The 20679-nt window shown below is 49.4% G+C and overlaps 2 protein-coding genes across 8 annotated transcripts in view; one reads left to right on the top strand and one right to left on the bottom strand.

Moving 5' to 3' along the window:
• LOC309522968 (mast cell protease 1-like) overlaps positions 1 to 17675 on the bottom strand; it is a 35231-nt gene extending 17556 nt beyond the window's left edge. Inside the window, exons 1-5 of one of the 2 annotated variants that reach the window (XR_014215188.1) lie at positions 17580 to 17675; positions 17088 to 17238; positions 15075 to 15207; positions 13976 to 14218; positions 12270 to 12938 (exon numbers count right to left, since the gene is read on the bottom strand). Coding sequence is in view for 1 of the 2 variants with exons in the window: in XM_082206738.1 (XP_082062864.1) it covers positions 12804 to 12938; positions 13976 to 14218; positions 15075 to 15207; positions 17088 to 17238; positions 17580 to 17637 (720 nt within the window). In the remaining variant the exon portion in view is untranslated. Of the gene's footprint in view, positions 1 to 11424; positions 12939 to 13975; positions 14219 to 15074; positions 15208 to 17087; positions 17239 to 17579 lie in introns of those variants that run through there. The other variant, XM_082206738.1, reaches the window with a different exon arrangement.
• LOC309522960 (cathepsin G-like) overlaps positions 1 to 20679 on the top strand; it is a 39590-nt gene that overhangs the window by 14680 nt on the left and 4231 nt on the right. The window contains exons 1-5 of one of the 6 annotated variants that reach the window (XM_082206727.1): positions 4688 to 4796; positions 5068 to 5215; positions 5451 to 5586; positions 6577 to 6807; positions 7942 to 8432. The exons of 1 other annotated variant lie outside the window; for it this stretch is intronic. In XM_082206727.1, coding sequence (XP_082062853.1) covers positions 4739 to 4796; positions 5068 to 5215; positions 5451 to 5586; positions 6577 to 6807; positions 7942 to 8067 — 699 coding nt within the window. In that variant the 5' untranslated portion in view covers positions 4688 to 4738 and the 3' untranslated portion in view covers positions 8068 to 8432. Of the gene's footprint in view, positions 1 to 4686; positions 4797 to 5067; positions 5216 to 5450; positions 5587 to 6576; positions 6808 to 7941; positions 8433 to 20679 lie in introns of those variants that run through there. 4 more of the 6 variants (XM_082206726.1, XM_082206724.1, XM_082206722.1 and 1 more) reach the window with 4 other exon arrangements.

Genomic DNA, 20679 nt, shown 5'->3' with positions numbered 1-20679 from the left:
TGCAGCAGGGGTGTCTAAGGCTATAGGAATATTCCAGCCAGGGTGTGGGTGGCTGTTTTTAGCATATTTCAAATTAGCTGTGGTCAAACTTTCTATAGGGTGTTGTTTCTTTAGAAATCACGGGGCTGGGGACTTTTTGAGAAATACAAGTCGTTGCAATATTCTGAAGAAATAGAGAAATAGAGTATCTTTAGCAACCGTGGTCTTGATGTTTGCCCAGGTGGGAGATGCCTGGCACTTAACTCTTCAGCCTCTTGACGGACGTGGGTTTTATTACCTCAGGTGGGACAAGAGGAATCGTGCAGAAGCCCTTAGCACAGGGGAGAGCAAACACTTTCAGCAGGGGGCCGGTCCACTGTCCCTCAGACCTTGTGGGGGGCCGGACTATATTTTGAAAAAAGGATGAACGAATTCTTATGCCCCAGAAACAACCCAGAGATGCATTTAAAATCAAAGGACACAATCTACTCATGTAAAAACACGCTGATTCCCAGACCGTCCGCAGGCCGGATTGAGAAGGCGATTGGGCCGGATTCGGCCCCCGGGCTTTAGGTTGCCTACACATGCCTTATCAGGATGCTCAGGCTCGTTGGATCTCCCAGCACAGACCTTCCCTCCATTGAAATCTGAGGAGAACCTTCAGCCAGGGATGGTGACATTGGTCTCGTAGATGCACAACTATAGGATGGGGCTATAGGATCTGGCTTACTGGCAGTACGTGTGAAAAGGATCTAGGGGGTCTTGGTGGACCACAAGGTGAACATGAGCCAACAGTGTGATGCAGCAGCAAAAAAGGCTAATGCAATTCTAGGCTGCGTCAATGGAAGTCTAGTGTGCAGATCAAGGGAAGTCATAGTCCCGCTCTCTTCTGCCTTGGTCAAACCACACCTGGAATACTGTCTGGAATACTCTTTCTGCTAACGTACTCTACTATGTACCGTATATATTAACTGAGTGGCCAAAGATAACTATGTGATCAAAGGTAACCGAATTTCAGTTCCGTTATTAGTTCAGAAAGAATAAATTAGCTCTGCTTGTGTTCAAAATGTGAACCAGACCTAGGGCGGCATCCCATAATATTATGAGACACAACGAGTGTTGATTTCAGTGGGTCTGCTCTGTATGACTTAGGGCTTGCTTGTCCTGTCTGAGCAGTTTCCCCCTTGCCACACTCCTTTCCCAGGGAAAACTAGCTCTTTACCTCTAGGTAAAGGTAAAGGGAGCCCTGACCGTTAGGTCCAGTCGTGGACGACTCTGGGGTTGCGGCACTTATCTTGCTTTACTGGCCGAGGGAGCCGGCGTACAGCTTCCGGGTCATGTGGCCAGCAGGACTAAGCCGCTTCTGGAGAACCAGAGCAGCGCACGGAAATGCCATTTACCTTCCCACCAGAGTGGTACCTATTTATCTACTTGCACTTTGATGTGCTTTTGAACAGCTAGATTGGCAGGAGCAGGGACCGAGCAACGGGAGCTCACCCCATTGCAGGGATTCGAACCGCCGACCTTCTGATCGGCATGTCCTAGGCTCTGTGGTTTAACCCACAGCGCCACCTGTGTCCCATTCTTTACCTCTGAATCGGAACAAACAGCAGTTCTGGGCACCCCCTGCTCAAGGAGACCTCTGAAGGGAAAGGGGTTCATAGGCATCACCTGTGGTGAGGGGTGTGTCCACATTAGTTCCAGATGAGCAAATGAAAAACCACCAAGACGGGAAGAGCTGCTGGGACGATGTCCATGCACTCGGTCAGTATTCTGCCAACCAAAGCAGCACCCCTCTCCCAAGCCTTCTTTGACCCTGCAGCTTGCCTGATTCTTGCATGTACACCAACCGCCCTGAAAAGGCCCTGACCATCCCAAAAACCCTTTGGCCACCACAGCTCCTCATGTTCCCAACTTTTGGTCCTCCAAAGCTCGCTGGACTCCAGCTCCCGTCAGCTGCAGCAAACATGGCCAATGGGTGGTGAAATAGACTCGGAGTCGAGAGTGGATTTCATGCTCTTTCTTCAGCTCATAGTGGTGAGGAGGAATGGAAGTTCCCCCAGAATGTCTGCTTTATATACATTATTTACACAGTGGGCCCCACGTGATTGGCTAATTCTGGGATTCACCTGTAGGCCAATCAGGTTGTGGGTTCACTTCCACCTGGAGCTGGATTGGGTGGCTCCTGTGGACCAATCAGACCGGCTGCATTCTGGACCCTATTGTTCTAGGACTAATCAGACTGCTACAATCTGAATCCTATTGTTCTAGGACCAATCAGACTGCTGCATTTTGGATCCCATTGTTCTAGGACCAATCCGGCTGCATTCTGGACCCTATTGTTCTAGGACTAATCAGACTGCTACAATCTGAATCCTATTGTTCTAGGACCAATCAGACTGCTGCATTCTGCACCCTTTTGTTCTAGGACCATTTAGACTGCTCCCTTTTGGTTCCTATTCAACTCAGTACATAACAGGTGGCTTGTTGCTTTTGCTCATCTGAAGCTAATGTGGACACACCCTCACCACAGGTGATGCCTATGAACCCCCTTCCCTTCAGAGGTCTCCTTGAGCAGGGGGTGCCCAGAACTGGACACAGTATTCCAGGTGTGGTTTGACCAAGGCAGAAGAGAGCGGGACTATGACTTCCCTTGATCTGCACACTAGACTTCCATTGACGCAGCCTAGAATTGCATTAGCCTTTTTTGCTGCTGCATCACAATGTTGGCTCATGCTCACCTTGTGGTCCACCAAGACCCCCTAGATCCTTTTCACAGGTACTGCCAGTAAGCCAGATCCTATAGCCCCATCCTATAGTTGTGCATCTACGAGACCAATGTCACCATCCCTGGCTGAAGGTTCTCCTCAGATTTCAATGGAGGGAAGGTCTGTGCTGGGAGATCCAACAAGCCTGAGCATCCTGATAAGGCATGTGTAGGCAACCTAAAGCCCGGGGGCCGAATCCGGCCCAATCGCCTTCTCAATCCGGCCTGCGGACGGTCTGGGAATCAGCGTGTTTTTACATGAGTAGATTGTGTCCTTTGATTTTAAATGCATCTCTGGGTTGTTTCTGGGGCATAAGAATTCGTTCATCCTTTTTTCAAAATATAGTCCGGCCCCCCACAAGGTCTGAGGGACAGTGGACCGGCCCCCTGCTGAAAGTGTTTGCTCTCCCCTGTGCTAAGGGCTTCTGCACAATTCCTCTTGTCCCACCAGAGGTAATAAACCCCACGTCCGTCAAGAGGCTGAAGAGTTAAGTGCCAGGCATCTCCCACCTGGGCAAACATCAAGACCACGGTTGCTAAAGATACTCTATTTCTCTATTTCTTCAGAATATTGCAATGACTTGTATTTCTCAAAAAGTCCCCAGCCCCGTGATTTCTAAAGAAACAACACCCTATAGAATGTTTGACCACAGCTAGTTTGAAATATGCTAAAAACAGCCACCCACACCCTGGCTGGAATATTCCTATAGCCTCAGACATCCCTGCTGCAATTTTTCTTATAGCCCTATTATTTTTATGATTAATCAAAAAAAAAATCCTCTTTTGCAGGAGCAAACTGAAAAGACAACATATACATTTCTCACAATACACATTTTGGTAGGCAATGTCTTCCTAATTAAATGCATTTTTGTACATCAGTTTTACCAATAGAGTGGTACCTCGGGTTAAGTACTTAATTCGTTCCGTTCTTAACCTGAAACTGTTCTTAACCTGAAGCACCACTTTAGCTAATGGGGCCTCCTGCTGCTGCTGCCGGAGCACAATTTCTGTTCTCATCCTGAAGCAAAGTTCTTAATCTGAAGCACTATTTCTGGGTTAGCGGAGTGTGTAACCTGAAGTGTATGTAACCTGAGGTTCCACTGTATATGCATTTATAGGTGCTCTTTCTGCTAACGTACTCCACTATGTATATATTAACTGAGTGGCCAACGATAACTATGTGAAATGGAATTTCAGTTCCATTATTAGTTCAGAAAGCACAAATTAGCTCGGCTTGTGTTCAAAATGTGAACCAGACCTAGGGCGGCATCCCATAATATTATGAGTGTTGATTTCAGAGGGTCTGCTCTCAGTATGACTTAGGGCTTGCTTGCCCTGTCTGAGCAGTTTCCCCCTTGCCACACTCCTTTCCCAGGGAAAACTAGCTCTTTACCTCTAGGTAAAGGTAAAGAGACCCCTGACCTTTAGGTCCAGTCGTGGCCGACTCTGGGGTTGCGGCGCTCATCTCGCTTTATTGGCCGAGGGAGCCGGCGTACAGCTTCCAGGTCATGTGGCCAGCAGGACTAAGCCCCTTCTGGCGAACCAGAGCTGCGCACAGAAACACCATTTACCTTCCCACCAGAGCAGAACCTATTTATCTACTTGCACTTTGACGTGCTTTCGAACTGCTAGGTGGGCAGGAGCTGGGACCGAGCAACGGGAGCTCACCCCTTCACGGGGATTCGAAACGCCGACCTTCTGATCAGCAAGTCCTGGGCTCTGTGGTTTAGCCCACAGCACCACCTGCGTCCCATTCTTTACCTCTGAATCGGAACAAACAGCAATCCGTCGAAATGGCTGGAGAGAAAAGATAAGAGAGGTCACATGGCTGGAGAGAAAAGATAAACGTGTATAAATTCGCCTATCAGATCTCCAGTCTAGATTGTGGCTTCCTGGGAAAGGTGGGGTCCAGAGAGTGGGACTATAAAAGCTACGGATTCAAGAGGCTGAAGACTTAAGCGTCAGGCATCTCCCTCCTTGGCAAGCCTCAAGATGTGGAGACTCCGCCAGGTTCTTCTGCTACTGCTGTCCTTCTCCTTAGCCCTTACAGGTGAGTAAAAGCACCATGGCAGATGATGCACCATGGGGTTTCTTCTCCCTGATATCCTCCTCCCAGCAGTCATTCAACAGCCCAAAGGGGTCTTCCTAGGCTCCTCTTGGCTTTCGCTTTGCTAACTTCCTTGCTAGGAAAACCAATTGTAAGCTCATCGGGATGGAGACCCATCCTTTTTGCTCCCCCAATAACTTTGAATGTGTGGAGGACACCCCAGAACATGCAAGGAGGAGGAGGAGGAGCTGATCTCTGCATACGGTTCTTGCAGATCCATTGCGGAGTGAGATTGTTGGGGGCTATGAAGCCAGGCACCACCCCAGACCCTACATGGCTCACTTGGGGATTACTGGGGGCACTAACTGTGTCGGATTCCTCGTGGCGCCCCAGTGGGTAATGACGGCTGCGCACTGTGAGGGGTAAGTCTCACTAATCCCTCCTTGATTCTTAGCAGGGATGGTCATGGAATCAGAGAATTGTACAGTTGGAAGGGACTGCAAGGGTCATCTGGTCAGCTAAAGCACCCATGATAGATGACCACCTAACCATCAAGGTTCACAGCTGGTTGTATGGAGGGAGCCTGGTCTTTTGCACGGGGGCCAGGAGGGGATGGAGTCCTAAGATCTCTGACACTAACTGATGCTCTGTTTCCAGCGTCCATTATGTCTACTTGGGGGGACATCACATCTCCGTTGAAGAAGCCTCTCAGCAAGCGTTTAGAGTTGTGGCTAACTACCCACACCCTCAATATGAGAAACTCTTCTCCTCAAACGATATCCGTCTGCTCAAGGTAACTTGCTCCAAGCAATCTCTCCTTCTATCTTCCCCCCGAGGTCAGTGATCCTGAAGGCAGAAGGAGTCAAGTGTCTTCCTCCCTCCCAATGTGTGTAGCATAATGAAGTAGACATTGCGCAGTTTACCCTGTCATTGGGGGGCCAAAAGTCTCTTCCGTGGCAGCCCAGAAATCATTAAATTCGGAGTAGGTGGCTGCTTGTAGGAGTTTTTATCTTAAAACATTTTTAGTTGTATTATTTTAGTATTGAAATGTTTGCCAGAATGCATCTCTGGGTTATTTGTTACTTAAAATGCATCTCTGGGTTATTTGTGGGGCACAGGAATTCATTCATTCTTTTTTCAAAATATAGTCCGGCCCCCCACAAGGTCTGAGGGACAGAGGACCGGCCCCCTTCTGAAAATGTTTGCTCTCCCCTGTGCTAAGGGCTCCTGCACGATTCCTCTTGTCCCACCAGAGGTAGTAAAACCCACGTCGGTCAAGAGGCTGAAGAGTTAAGTGCCAGGACTCTCCCACCTGGGCAAACATCAAGACCACGGTTGCTAAAGACACTCTATTTCTTCAGAATTTTGTAACGACTTGTATTTCTCAAAAAGTCCCCAGCCCCGTGATTTCTAAAGAAACAACACCCTACAGAACGTTTGACCACAGATGTGGGGATGCAGTGAAGAAGCCCCATCGCATTGGCAGGACTCTTGCTGGTGCAACCATATAGTTGAACGTGGACCATTCATAGAATCATAGAAGAGTTGGAAGAGACCACAAGGGCCATCGAGTCCAACCCCCTGCCAAGCAGGAAACACAATACCATGTGTTTATAATATAACCATTGATATTATCCATGCCATAATATTATCATTCTGTATTATGAATACATTCTGCTACTTTTTTTGCCCAGTGCCCCATTTCAGAGGCACCAGACTCCCCAAAGGGCTTCCTCAAGCAACACTAAACCAATGAGCTCTTTCCCATCTCTCCTTTCCGCAGCTGAATTCCAAGGCTACTTTGAATGAATATGTCCAGATCCTGCCCTTGCCCGAATTCGACCGTGACCTCTCCGATGGGACTCCCTGCAGCGTGGCAGGATGGGACTGGGTTTACAAAGGCTGGTCACCAAATGTCACTATCTTTGGCCGTAGTCGATGCAAGAGGAAGTATCGTCACTATTACAATTACGGGAAGCTCTGTTCCGAATGGCAGAACAAGACTGTTTTCAAGGTGAGAGCCAGCAGAAGCAGTGAGTGGGAGAATCAGCGGTGGGGGATCCTTCTGAGGGATTATTCTCCTCTCCAGCAAAATAGACAAGGGCAGATGCCAGTCTACTTACATCTGGCCTGACCAACCCAGCGGCTTCATAGAATGTCTGCCAATTCCCAGGGGTGGATGTCGAATGATTCCCTTCACTTCTGTTCTTCATAGGGGCTCCAAGGGTCCGCAAAAGCGAAGGTGGAGTTGTTTAGGCTTGCATCCTGCTAAGGGCTCCTGCACAATTCCTCTTGTCCCGCTGCTTTTCCAGGAGAAAACCGGTCTTTGGAGCTGAATCGGAGCAAACAAGAAAGGAGTTTTCTGCAGATTGCTGTTTGTTCCGATTTAGAGCTAAAGAGCTGATTTTCCCTGGGAAAGAAGAGGGGCAAGGGGGAAACTGCTCAGACGGGACAAGCGAGCCCTATGTCCTACTGAGAGCAGACCCACTGAAATCAACACTTGTGTGTCATAGTATTATGGGATGCCACCCTAGGTCCGGTCCTCCTTTTAAACAGAAGCAGAGCTGATTTATGCTTTCTGAACTTATAGCAGAACTGAAAATTGGTTATCTTTTATAATGGCCGAATAGTTCTCCACTCAAATAATATTTACATAAAGGAATGCATTAGCAGGAAGAGCACCTATACAGTGGTACCTCAGGTTAAGTACTTAATTCGTTCTGGAGGTCCGTACTTAACCTGAAACTGTTCTTAACCTGAAGCACCACTTTAGCTAATGGGGCCTCCTGCTGCTGCTGCAGCGCCGCCGGAGCATGACATCTGTTCTCATCCTGAAGCAAAGTTCTTAACCTGAAGCACTATTTCTGGGTTAGCAGAGTCTGTAACCTGAAGCGTATGTAACCCGAGGTACCACTGTAAATGCATACATTGGTAAAACTGATGTACAAAAATGCATTTGATTAGAAAGACATTGCTCTCCAAAATCAATATATCAGGAGAAACGTCCACCAAGATCTCCATTTAGAATGGAAGGATCCAACCAACAGGAACCTGGCCATTAGCCCTGGCTCAAGCTCCAGAGTTCGCCATGAGGTGGATCCAAATCTTCCCCCAGCTGCCATCTTTGTTCTCTCTCTTCTCTCCACAGGGGATCACGGGCGGCCCCTTGGTGTGCAATGGCGTGGCAGAAGGAATCATCTTGTATCGCTATCCTGGAATTTACACCCGCATCGCCCATTACCTTCCATGGATCAAGAGAACCATGAATCTGTGAACAGAAGAAGCAACCGCGGTGACATTGTGCCTTCTTTCCCACCCCTGATGCTTTTGCTGGCTGAATAACCTGCTTGGCTTGCATTCTGCAACAAAACACACACACACACACACACAGAGAGAGAGAGAGAGAGAGAGAGAGAGAGAGAGAGAGAGAGACCCCTCAATGTCTGCGAAATCAGATCTATCAGTTGTTTCATACAGGATGGTGTTTGGGCAAGTTCCTTCACTGCCTCCCATCCCCTTGAAGAAAACCCTTCCACAGACCTCCATCTCCCTCAAGCCGCTCCTCCCTTCTCCCTTCCTTCCCCTAATGCAGGGATGGAGGAACTGTGGTCCCCAGATGCTGGAGTAAAGCAACATCTGGATAGCATCATGTTCCTTTAGATCAGGAGCTGGGCATGTTTAGCCTGGAGAAGAGGAGGTTAAGGGGTGATATGATAGCCATGTTCAAATATATAAAAGGATGTCACATAGAGGAGGGAGAAAGGTTGTTTTCTGCTGCTCCAGAGAAGCGGACACGGAGCAATGGATCCAAACTACAAGAAAGAAGATTCCACCTAAACATTAGGAAGAACTTCCTGACAGTAAGAGCTGTTCGACAGTGGAATTTGCTGCCAAGGAGTGTGGTGGAGTCTCCTACTTTGGAGGTCTTTAAGCAGAGGCTTGACAACCATATGTCAGGAGTGCTCTGATGGTGTTTCCTGCTTGGCAGGGGGTTGGACTCGATGGCCCTTGTGGTCTCTTCCAACTCTATGATTCTATGATTCTATTCTATGATTCTATGATTCTAGGAGGGAAGGACCTGTGACTCTCTAAATGTAGCTGGACTCCAACTCCCATCAGTCCTGGCCGGTTTAGCCAAATGTGAGGGCTGATGGGAGTTGAAGTCCAGCAACATCTGGATGGCCAATATGTCAACCACCTCTGATTTAGAGGATTCCTCTGGCTCTTCCTTCCAGAGGTCTGCAGACCTGCCATTGAAACCTGCATTCTGGGTCCAGGTCAGGTCAAGCCCCTTTAGATTGAGGGATGTGGGACGTCGTCCTCTCAGCCAACACGGAAGGATTATATCTCATTTCTAAAGGGATCCTCTCTGTATTTCATCAGCCCCCCAAAGACCACCCTAACCCCTAGGATTCCTAGATGCAGATCCAAAACAACACCTCACAAATAACCTTTTCACAGAATAAACTCCCCTAAGCGGTGGGTTGCGATGTATTGTAGGAATGGAGGAAACATTTAATATTCAGCCTGGATTGAAAGTTCACACTTTCTGAAACAAGGTTCACACCAAAAATAGTCATCCTCTAAAATTCACATTTCGCCAGATTTTGCAGTTTAGGTCTCCAGTCATGTTTATGGGAATGCACTTAATGGGGGAAAGTGTGTCCTTTGATGCAAGGAATAGTTTAAAAAAAAGCATGCCAAAGATGCATTATCTTACAGCAAATTGCTTTGCAAAAAAAATGTGAATTTGTGGCACAATTGCATACAAAAGTGTGTATTGAAAGAAATTCACATTAAAATGCTGTTGAATTTTCATGAGTTTTCCGTCCGTTCTTTAAAAAAAAAAAGCATGCAAACTTATAGAGATATGTGGATAACTGATCTTATGATGGGAAAAAGAAGAAGCTGGAAGGCATAAAAGTGGACAATTTGTCCATCCATGTCTATGCTGTAGGCATGGGTGACTTCAACTGACATAGACAGGCTGCCCTTGTGTCCCTGCCATAACCAAGAGGTAAAAATGTCTAGTTGTCCCAAAGGACTGTGTCCTAGAACACCTGGCCGCCTCAGGGGGGCTCAGGCGGGGCCTCCTCTTAAGTGGCCCCCTTGACGCGGTGCAAGACGTCAGTATCGTTGAACCAGTTGGGAGCAGGGACCGCAGTGCTATTAAATTAAAGACGTGCCTACAGGGCCAATTGCCAATGTCAGAAGGTGGTGTGGTTGCTCGAGAGTAAACAGGCAAGACTCTGGGCTGTCTTTTCCAGGCTTTATTCTTGGTGCAACCTATTTACAGTGAAGAGCATCGTAAGTTCATAATAATAATAATAATTTATTATTTATACCCCGCCCATGTGGCTGGGCTTCCCACATTCCTCTCAAAGCCACATTCAAAGCTTCCCGACACAGGACTGCCTTCAGATATTTACAGAAGGTCATAATATTCTTTGTTTCTTTGACATCTGGTGGGAGGGCGTTCCACTGGGAGAGCGCCACCACCGAGAAGGCCCTCTGCCTGGTTCCCTGTAACTTGGCTTCTTGCAGGGAGGGAACCGCCAGAAGGCCCTCGGTGCTGGATCTCAGTGTCCGGGCTGAACGATGGGAGTGGAGTATAGCTCCTTCAGGTATACTGGACCGAGACCGTTTAGGCCTTTCAAGGTCAACACCAACACTTTTAATTGTGCTCGGAAAAGTACTGGGAGCCAATGTAGGTCTTTTAGGACCTGTGTTATGTGGTCTCGGCGGCCGCCCCCAGTCACCAGTCTACCTGCCACATTCTGGATTAGCTGTAGTTTCCAGGTCACCTTCAAAGGTAGCCCAACGTAGAGTGCATGGCAATAGTCCAAGTGAGAGATAACCAGAGCATGCACCACTCTGGTGAGACAGTCTGCGGGCAGATAGGGTCTCAGCCTACATACCAGGTGAAGCTGGTAAACAGCTGCCCTGGACACAGAATTAACCTGCGCCTCCATGGACACCTGTGAGTCCAAAATGACTCCCAGGCTGCACACCTGGTCCTTCGGGGGCAAAGTTACCCCATTCAGGACCAGGGAATCCCCCACACCTGCCCGCCCCCTGTCCCCCAAAAACAGTACTTCTGTCTTGTCAGAATTCAACCTCAATCCGTTAGCCACCATCCATCCTCCAACCGCCTCCAGGCACTCACACAGGACCTTCACCGCCTTCACTGGTTCAAATTTGAAAGAGAGGTAGAGCTGGGTATCATCCACATATTGATGGACACCCAGTCCAAACCCCCCGATGATCTCTTCCAGTGGCTGCATGTTGATATTAAAAAGCATGGGGGAGAGGATGGAGCCCTGAGGCACCCCACAAGGGAGAGCCCAGGGGTCTGAACACTCATACCGCCCCACCATTTTCTGAACACGGCCCAGGAGGAAGGAGCAGAACCACTGTATGACAGTGCCCCCAGCTCCCAGCTGTTCATGTCTGGCTCAGTCGCTAGCAGAATCTGGGAGTGGTGGGCCTTTGTACCTCCCCCAGCATAAAAGCCGTGTGACCCCCAGCCTTTTCCGCCCCTCCCTTTGCCAAAGCCTACTGCGCACAATGGGCGCTGGCAAGGACGCACTTCCTGCCTCTCCGGCTTGCTCAGGCAAACAACAGCAACACGTTTGTGTGGATGCATTAGCAGTTTATTGTGAATTACTCTTGAGATACAGAGTTGCATGCAAGTTTGGCAAACTGGCGCGTCTTTGCAAAGCGATTCCCCCAAAATAAGGCATTTGGGGCAGGCTCCTTTCACTGCTACGCACACTGATAGACACACCTCATTCCAGTATCTGCATTTTTGTGCACTAGACTTGCCTGGAGAGCCAAGTTGCAAAATTCAGAGGAGGGCGAATTTGAAAGGATGGCTGCGTTTGGCATCTTATTCCAGAAAGCGTGAATGAGGGAGGTTCAATCTTACCTTTGAGCTGAATTTAATTTCCCCTCTGTCCCTCTGGTACATCACCCTCAATCATTAGCCTGGAGGAGTTTGGCATGTGAAATGGTAAACTGGTAACTTTTAACCCTGCCCCCATTTAAAATGATTTTTGGTGCTAAGGTCTTTTGTATGATTGTCTAGGAATCCTAGAGCTCAGACCAGTGATTTGGACATCGAGGAAATGCACAGAGGAAGTCCCCTAGGGCTGAAATGAAATATCTCCTCTTGAACAGGGTGAGAAATTCCCACAGTCCTGGCCCTCCGTTGTCCCGGAAGACAGCGTCCAAATCTATGCCAGGCTGAAGAGGGAGGATGGAGGAAGGTGGAATCATCTAAAGGGAGGTGCGGTTAATCTTTTGGCCATCCAGATGTTGATGGATGTTGATTGATGGCCATGTTGTCTGGGGCTGATGGGAGTTGGAGTCCAACAACATCTGGAAGGTGACAGGTTCGCCTCCACTGATCCAGAGGACGAGGAGGAGATCTGTGGAGCTTTGGCCAGTCCAGACATTTGGACAACGGTGAGAAACCTTTGGTCCTCCAAAGATTGCTGGACTCCCATCAACTTCAGCAAACATGGCCAATGGCCAGGGATAACGGGAGCTGCATCTCAGCAACATCGAGAAGGCCAGAGGTCCCTTTTCCCTGCCTTAGGAGAAACCAGGCAGGGTAGGAGGAGTCGCTTCAGGGAGACAGAGGCATATGGCGCTCTGAGAGATTGTTCTGGCCGTATGGGGACAGGGAGAGAGAAGGGACAGAACAGTTGTAAAGGAGAAGAAGGGCACCTTTTTCAGATGAGAGAGATGGAGCAGTGAAGGCCAAGGGAAGAGGTACGAAGGGGAACACAGTAGAGGAAAGGAGGTGAGCGATTTTCTTGAAGGGGATGGGGAGGGACTGAAGGAACTTGTGGAAACCGAATCGTGTACAAAATACCTGATATGTTTGCAGATGTTGAGGGGGGTCAGTGTGCATGTGTGTGTGGTTGCAGGATTCAAGCCAAGCGGCTCATGTAGCAAGCAGAAGCATTAAAGGCGAGAAGAAGAAGGAGGTCTTCCTTCTCCTCTTCACTTGGCCATGGTTTTCTTGATCCAAGGAAGGTACTGGGCGATGCGAGTATAAACGGCAGGAGGGCAGGGGTTGCTGTAGGAGAGGATTCCATGCGCTACGCCGTTGCACACCAAAGGATCACCCATCTCCCCCTGTGGAAGGAAGGAAGCAAAGATGGCAGGTGGGAGAAGATTTGGCTCCACCTCAAGGAGGACTTCAACTGCAACAACATTGGCAAAACTCCCAATTCCTGTTTCTCTCTGTTTTGAATGTTCCTGATATTTAAACTCGGCTCCCCACTTTTGTACAGCGCTTCATCGTTTTCTCTGAGTCCACACACAAATACACATTGTATTAACAGGCTTCCTTCTCCTGTAAGGAGCTCAAATATGGCTTCCCTTCCTCTCCCTGTCATCCAGAAAACAACCCTGTGTGGGAGCTAGTTACTAGGCCCCAGGGTCACTTGGGGAGCTGTGTGGCTGGGCATTGGCATGCGCATGTTTCCTGAGATTCCTGTATGGCAGGGGAGCAGACATCCACCACCCTTGGAGGTCCCTTCAATCTCTACACTTCTATGATTCCATCATCTGTGACAGGGGGGCGTTCGATTCTTGGAGGCTCAGCCCTGAGGCACCGAAATGAAGAGCAGCAATCCCCATCTGCCCAGTGACTGGCCTCTGCCCACGTCCATTTTGCTGGGGAAGAGGGTTATCCCCTTTCCTCGCTTGGCTCCAGCTGTGGCAGCATCTGCAGCTGTGGCTGAGTGGGAGACAACCCCGTCCGAAACCCTGACAATGCTCAGCTAATCATTCAAACCCATGAGGACTGGAAACTTCATTTGGTTAAAACCAGAGCTCACTGATGGAGCACTTGCTTGGCGCGCAGAATGTCCCAATGGCATCCCCAGGTAGGGCTAAAAATGTCTGCTGCTGTTTGCCAGAGCAGGCATTACTGAGCTGTTCCTATGCATCTCCCTGGGCGAGGGAAGAGAAAGCTAGTTTCCTAGGTTTCTATTTATTCTTAAGTTTCCATGCATACATACACATTCTACGTATTTTCCTCCACCTGCTCCCACCGCGGCTTCCTATTTCCCCTTTTCCAGGCTGCGGATCCTGTCCAATAACAGGACGGTGCTCCTCCTGCTCCCCTTCTTCTGGTCCTGCCGCCTGCCGTTTCTGCTGACGCTTACCTGCGAAAATGACTGAGACTGATGGCCTGCGCAGATCTTTCCATCGTCGATCTTGGGATAGAACTTCTGGCACTTGCGTCGGTCGTAGATGCTGACATTGGCCTCATAGAGCATATTAGGGCAATCTTCCTTATTCGGGCTCCAGCCGGCCACCCTGCAGGCTGTCCCCTCAGAGAGGTCTCTGCTAGATGTTGGCAGTGGCAGGATGTGAATGTTACCATTCAGACGAACCTTTGACTTCAGCTGGGAAAAGGAGAGGGAGATGAGGCAGAAATGAGCGCCTTAGCGTTGCAATAGGAAGCCCTTGAAACCTGTTCCTTTATGAATGCAGAACTGCGTTCATAATACAGTGGTACCTGTGGTTACATACGCTTCAGGTTACAGACTCCGCTAACTCAGAAATATTGCTTCAGGTTAAGAACTTTGCTTCATGATGAGAACAGAAATCCTGCTCTAGCGGCGCATTGGCAGCAGGAGGCCCCATTAGCTAAAGTGGTGCTTCAGGTTAAGAACAGTTTCAGGTTAAGAATGGACCTCCGGAACAAATTAAGTACTTAACCCGAGGTACCACTATAACGAACTCTAATAAATAGTGAGAGTCCCATGGACTGCAAGAAGATCAAACCTCTCCATTCTTAAGGAACTCAGCCCTGAGTGCTCACTGGAAGGACAGATCGTGAAGCTGAGGCTCCAATACTTTGGCCACCTCGGGAGAAGAGAAGACTCCCTGGAAAAGACCCTGATGTTGGGGAAGATGGAGGGCGCAAGGAGAAGGGCACAACAGAGGATGAGATGGTGGGACAGTGTTCTTGAAGCTACCAGCATGAGTTTGACCAAACTGCGGGAGGCAGTGGAAGACAGGAGGGCCTGGCGTGCTCTGGTCCAGGGGGTCACAAAGAGGCGGACACGACTAAACAACAACAACAATAAATAGTGATAATAATCCGATCATACTAATGACCAAAGAGCTGGATTCAGTTGAACGAATCCATTATATTTCACACATGGGGATGGAAGGAGACATTTAGCTCCTTCTGCCTTCAGGATCGGGGCCCTCGGGGGTGCTTGCAGAGTGAGAAAAAGGCTTGGGGTGAGGTACCTTGAGCAGACGGATATCATTTGAAAAGGTGCTGTCCTTAAACGTATAATTTTCGTGCTTGTAGGATTTGGCCACGCTGTGATACGTTATGGCAAATGTGAGGTCATGTGCTCCCAGGACAACCTTATCAAAACTGGAAACAAAGCAACAGTCAGGGTCAGAGATCCCAAGAATCAATGCTCTCGCAATCCCTGTGCAAAAGACCAGCCCCCACCCCACGGCCCTTAATAACAAATTATTATTAGTAGTAGTAGTACACCACCCATCAGGCTGGAATGCCCCAAGCACTCTGGGAAACTTCCAACAGAATATACAAAAACACAGCAGAACATCAGACATTCAAAGCTTCCCTCCGCAGGGCTGCCTTCAGATGTTTACGGAAGGTCATAACTTTGTCTATTTCTTTGACATCTGATGGGAGGGCGTTCTACAGGGAGGGCGTCACTACCGAGAAGACCCTCTGCCTGATCCCCCATAACTTCACTTCTCTCAGTGAGGGAACCACCAGAAGGCCCTCGGAGTTGGATTTAAGTGTCTGGGCTGAATGATGGGCGTGGAGACGCTCCTTCGGGGATACAGGGCTGCGACTATTTAGGGCTTTAGTAAAGGTAAAGGGACCCCTGACCATTAGGTCCAGCCGTGGCCGACTCTGGGGTTGTGGCACTCATCTCGCTTTATTGGCCGAGGGAGCCGGCGTACAGCTTCCGAGTCATGTGGCCGGCATGACTAAGCCTCTTCTGGTGAACCAGAGCAGCGCACGGAAACACCGTCTACCTTCCCGCCGGAGCGGTACCTATTTATCTACTTGCACTTTGACGTGCTTTCGAACTGCTAGGTGGGCAGGAGCAGGGACTGAGCAACAGGAGCTCACCCTGTTGCAGGGATTCGAACCACCGACCTTCTGATCGGCAATCCCTAGGCTCTGTGGTTTAACGCACCGCGCCACCCGCGTCCCTTGACTGGTGTTAGCTGCCCTGAATAACAATAAAATCAAAGTTCAGAAATCAATTTAGAGGAAATCCATCTAATAAGCATTAGATAATCACCAGGGCTACCTGTCTGAATTAGTCCTACTTGGGCCAGCGAGGAGCCAGGGGAGAATTAGCAGTGGGATCCCAGAGCGTGTAATCTTAATCGGTACCTATTGATCTACTTGCACTTTGACATGCTTTCGAACTGCTAGGTGGGCAGGAGCAGGGACCGAGCAATGGGAGCTCACCCCGTTGCGGGGATTCGAACAGCCGACCTTCTGATCGGCAAGTCCTAGGCTCTGTGGTTTAACCCACAGCGCCACCCACATCCCAGGGCTTTAGTAGCCAGCACCAATTGTGCTCAGAAGCATACTGAGAGCCAATGTAGATATTTTGGGACCGGTGTTTTGTGGTCCTGGCAGCCACTCCTGGCTACCAGTCTAGTAGCCACATTCTGTATTAGTTGTAGCTTCTGAATCACCTTCAAAGGTAGCCCCACGGAGAGCGCATTGCAGTAGTCCAAGCAGGAGATGACCAGAGCATGCACCACTCTGGCGAGACAGTCTACAGGCAGGTAGGGTCTCAGTCGGAGTACCAGAAGGAGCTAGTAGACAGCTGCCTAGGCACAGAATTGCCCTATGCCTCCATGGACAGCTGTGAGTCCAAAATGACCCCCAGGCTGCACACCTGGCCCTGAAGATGTTTTTTTAGGAAGTTGTTTAACAACCATTTTTTCCCCAGCTGGTCTGCGGAGACTCCCTCACAAAGGGAGGCATCCACCACCCTGCAGAGCCCATTGCCCATCCCTGTCTGGCTCGCTTTTATGCGCCACGATGCGCAAGGATCACGGAGGCAGGGGGTTGATTTCACTCCAGGCAGCCTCTCCACATCCTCAGAGGTAACAGGTTGAAATTTATCCCATGCAATTTGACTAGACGGAGCAATGGCACATTCCTGCCCTGCCCTGCTCCCTTCCAGCAATTAGCTTTAACCTCAATGATCATCACTCCTAAAAAAAGAGGAAGGCCTTAGGGATACTTACTTTCTGCAGCGTGCAGAAGTCATGACCCACTGTTCTCCCACGAGGAATCCGCCACAGATGCGTTTGTTCTGGAGATTCAGCAAGACAGCCATGTAGGGTCTGGAGTGAGGACTGGCTCCATTCGGGCAACGATTCTGCCTCCGCAGTGGATCTGCAAGAAGCAAACGCAGAGATAAACTGCTACTGCTGCTGCTTACAAATTCTAGAGCAGGCATAGGCAAACTCAGCCCTCCAGATGTTTTGGGACTACAACTCCCATGATCCATAGCTAACAGGACCAGTGGTCAGGGATGATGAGAATTGTAGCCCCCAAAAATCTGGAGGGCTGAGTCTGCCTAGGCCTGTTCTAGAGTGTTGTCGTTCCTGAGAACCACCCAAAAGGTTGGTGCTGACCTTGAAAGCCCTAAATGGCCCCGTCCCCTGATGGAATGAGGTTGGCATAGCCCCAAAGAGTAGAAGATATTGGCTCATGAGTTGGTGGGTTTTCCTCACCTGTTTGGGCCAAGGAGAAGGACAGCAGTAGCAGAAGAACCTGGCGGAGTCTCCACATCTTGATGTTTGCCAAGGAGGGAGATGCCTGGCCCTTAACTCTTCAGCCTCTCGACCCCTTAAGCTTTTATTTCCTCCAGCCTCTGGACTCCACCTTCTCCAGGAAGGCACAGTCTAGACTTGAGATCTGATAGGCAGGCTTATAGTTTCTCGTTGGCCACGTGGCTGATCCCACCACGAACGGCAATCAGATAGTCCGATGGGGAGACTGGAAAAAGTGAGAAATGGAGTCATCCCGGAATTGGAGACTTTTTACGCAAAAGTTTATGAAATCAGAGTAATGAAGACAATGTATTCATTAAAGCAAAATCAGAGACCAGCTTTTGGAAATTTCAAGTGGCTGTTACTATTATTATCTTACTATTATTATTATTTATTAAATTTGTATACTGCCCTTCTTTCTGACAGGACACTGGATTCCTAACGGCTTCTATGACTGCTAAGAGACTTTCCAGTCTGCTTAAAGGTAAGGGTAAAGGTACCCCTGCCCATATGGGCCAGTCGTGTCCGACTCTAGGGTTGTGCACCCATCTCACTTAAGAGGCCGGGGGCTAGCGCTGTCCGGAGACACTTCCGGGTCACGTGGCCAGCGTGACGAAGCTGCTCTGGTGAGCCAGCACCAGCGCAGCACACGGAAACGCCGTTTACCTTCCCGCTAGAAAGCGGTACCTATTTATCTACTTGCACTTAGGGGTGCTTTCGAACTGCTAGGTGGGCAGGAGCTGGGACCGAACGACGGGAGCTCACCCCGTTGTGGGGATTCGAACCGCCGACCATGCGATCGGCAAACCCTAGGCGCTGAGGTTTTACCCACAGGGCCACCGCGTCCCTTCCAGTCTGCTTGGAAACTGATTAAAACCACTGGCGGCTGGACCATAAAGAAGACTGATTGCCGAAGAATGGATGCTTTTGAATTATGGTGTTGGAGGAGACTCTTGAGAGTCCCATGGACTGCAGGAAGATCAAACCTCTCCATTCTGAAGGAAATCACCCTGAGTGCTCACTCGAAGGACAGATCCTGAAGCTGAGGCGCCAAGACTTTGGCCACTTCATGAGAAGAGAAGACTCCCTGGAAAAGACCCTGATGTTGGGAGAGATGGCGGGCACAAGGAGAAGGGGACGACGGAGGACAAGATGGTGGGACAGTGTTCTCGAAGCTACCAGCATGAGTTTGACCAAACTGCGGGAGGCAGTGGAAGACAGGAGGGCCTGGTGTGCTCTGGTCCAGGGGTTCACGAAGAGTCTGACACGACTAAACGGCTAAACAACAACAACAAACAAACCCAATAAAATAATCGTAATCATAATATTATAATAGTAACAGCCACTTGAGATTTCCAAAGCTGGTCTCTGGTTTTAATAAAACATTGTCTTCATTACTCTGGTTTCATAAACTTTTGCTTAAAAAGTCTCCAATTCCGGGATCGCTCCATTTCTCATTTTTTCCAGTCTCCTCATCTGACTATCAGATTGCCGTTCATGGTGGGATCAACCACGTGGCCAACGAGAAACGATAAGCCTGCCTATCAGATCTCCAGTCTGTCTCCAGGCACTGCGGTCGTCTGCAAAGGATGCTTCCTATATTCAGGGTGTGGGTGCCCTTGCCTAGTGTTCCCATAATGGCACCATCTGTGAACCAGAGGCAGGAATCAGCACAGGGAACTGAGGTGACCTGCCATTGCTGGGTGGCAAATGCAATCCAGAGTCATTCCCTTCGCCTCCTGTGAATCCACTGGATTCCCCAGCAAACCAGGATTCCGATTCATTCTCTTTCAGTCTTCCCTGATTTATTCCAAGCCACCGTTTTTGCAAAACAAAAGAAGTGGACAAATTCATGGGGATCATTCAATGGCTCATTTCGGAAGGGGAAATTGGGGGTTCTACCTTCAGGGACAGAGTACCTGGTGAAACACTAGGGGAAGAAGGGGACGCGGGTGGCGCTGTGGGTTAAACCACAGAGCCCAGGACTTGCCGATCAGAAGGTCGGCAGTTCGAATCCCCGCGACGGGGTGAGCTCCCATTGTTTGGTCCCTGCTCCTGCCAACCCAGCAGTTCGAAAGCACGTCAAAGTGCAAGTAGATAAATAGGTACCGCTCTGGCGAGAAGGTAAACGGCATTTCCGTGCGCTGCTCTGGTTCGCCAGAAGTGGCTTAGTCCTGCTGGCCACATGACCCGGAAGCTGTACGCCAGGTCCCTCGGCCAATAAAGCGAGATGAGCGCCGCAACCCCAGAGTCAGCCATGACTGGACCTAACGGTCAGGGGTCCCTTTACCTTTACTAGGGGAAGAACATAGCTCTGTAGGTATCATGGGGGCCATAGCCTTGTGCTGATGTGAGATTTTTCTAAGGCTGGAGGATTTTCTAACAGGGTTTAGTCACCCACCCAGCTAAATGACACTGAGTGGAGGTTTGACCATATTCTGTGTTCCTATTATTCTGCTCTACTTTATTCTCCTTGCTTTTTCCTTCCGAAAGAGCTGCAGCTCAGAAGAGAAGAAGAAGAGTTTGGATTTGATATCCCGCTTTATCACTACCCGAAGGAGTCTCAAAGCGGCTAACATTCTCCTTTCCCTTCCTCCCCCACAACAAACACTCTGTGAGGTGAGTGGGGCTGAGAGACTGCAGAGAAGTGTGACTGGCCCAAGGTCACCCAGCAGCTGCATGTGGAGGAGCAGGGAAGCGAACCCGGTTCACCAGATTACGAGTCCACCGCTCTTAACCACTACACAACACTGGCTCTCAGGAGAGCAGGTGCTTTGCATTGCACAAGGTCCCAATTTCAATCCGCAACAGCATATCCAGGTTGAGGAGACCTAGATCTCATTTCCTTGGGAGCAGCTTTTGGTAGTTTTTGGATTGAAAGACCCGAGGTGGTGGTGGTTCTGCTCTGAATTCAGGTGGTCTTCTTAAATATCAAGGACTGATGGGAGTCTGGATTCAGATGCACAAATATAGGATCGGGGACACCTGGTTTACTAGCGGTACAGTGGTAGCTCGGGTTACAAATTTAATCCGTTCTGGAAGTCCGTTCTTAACGCAAAAC

This window comes from Podarcis vaucheri, assembly GCF_965113315.1.
Source record: "Podarcis vaucheri genome assembly, chromosome: 18".
Taxonomy (NCBI): Eukaryota; Metazoa; Chordata; class Lepidosauria; order Squamata; family Lacertidae; genus Podarcis; species Podarcis vaucheri.
This window is presented reverse-complemented; position numbering and strand designations above follow the sequence as displayed.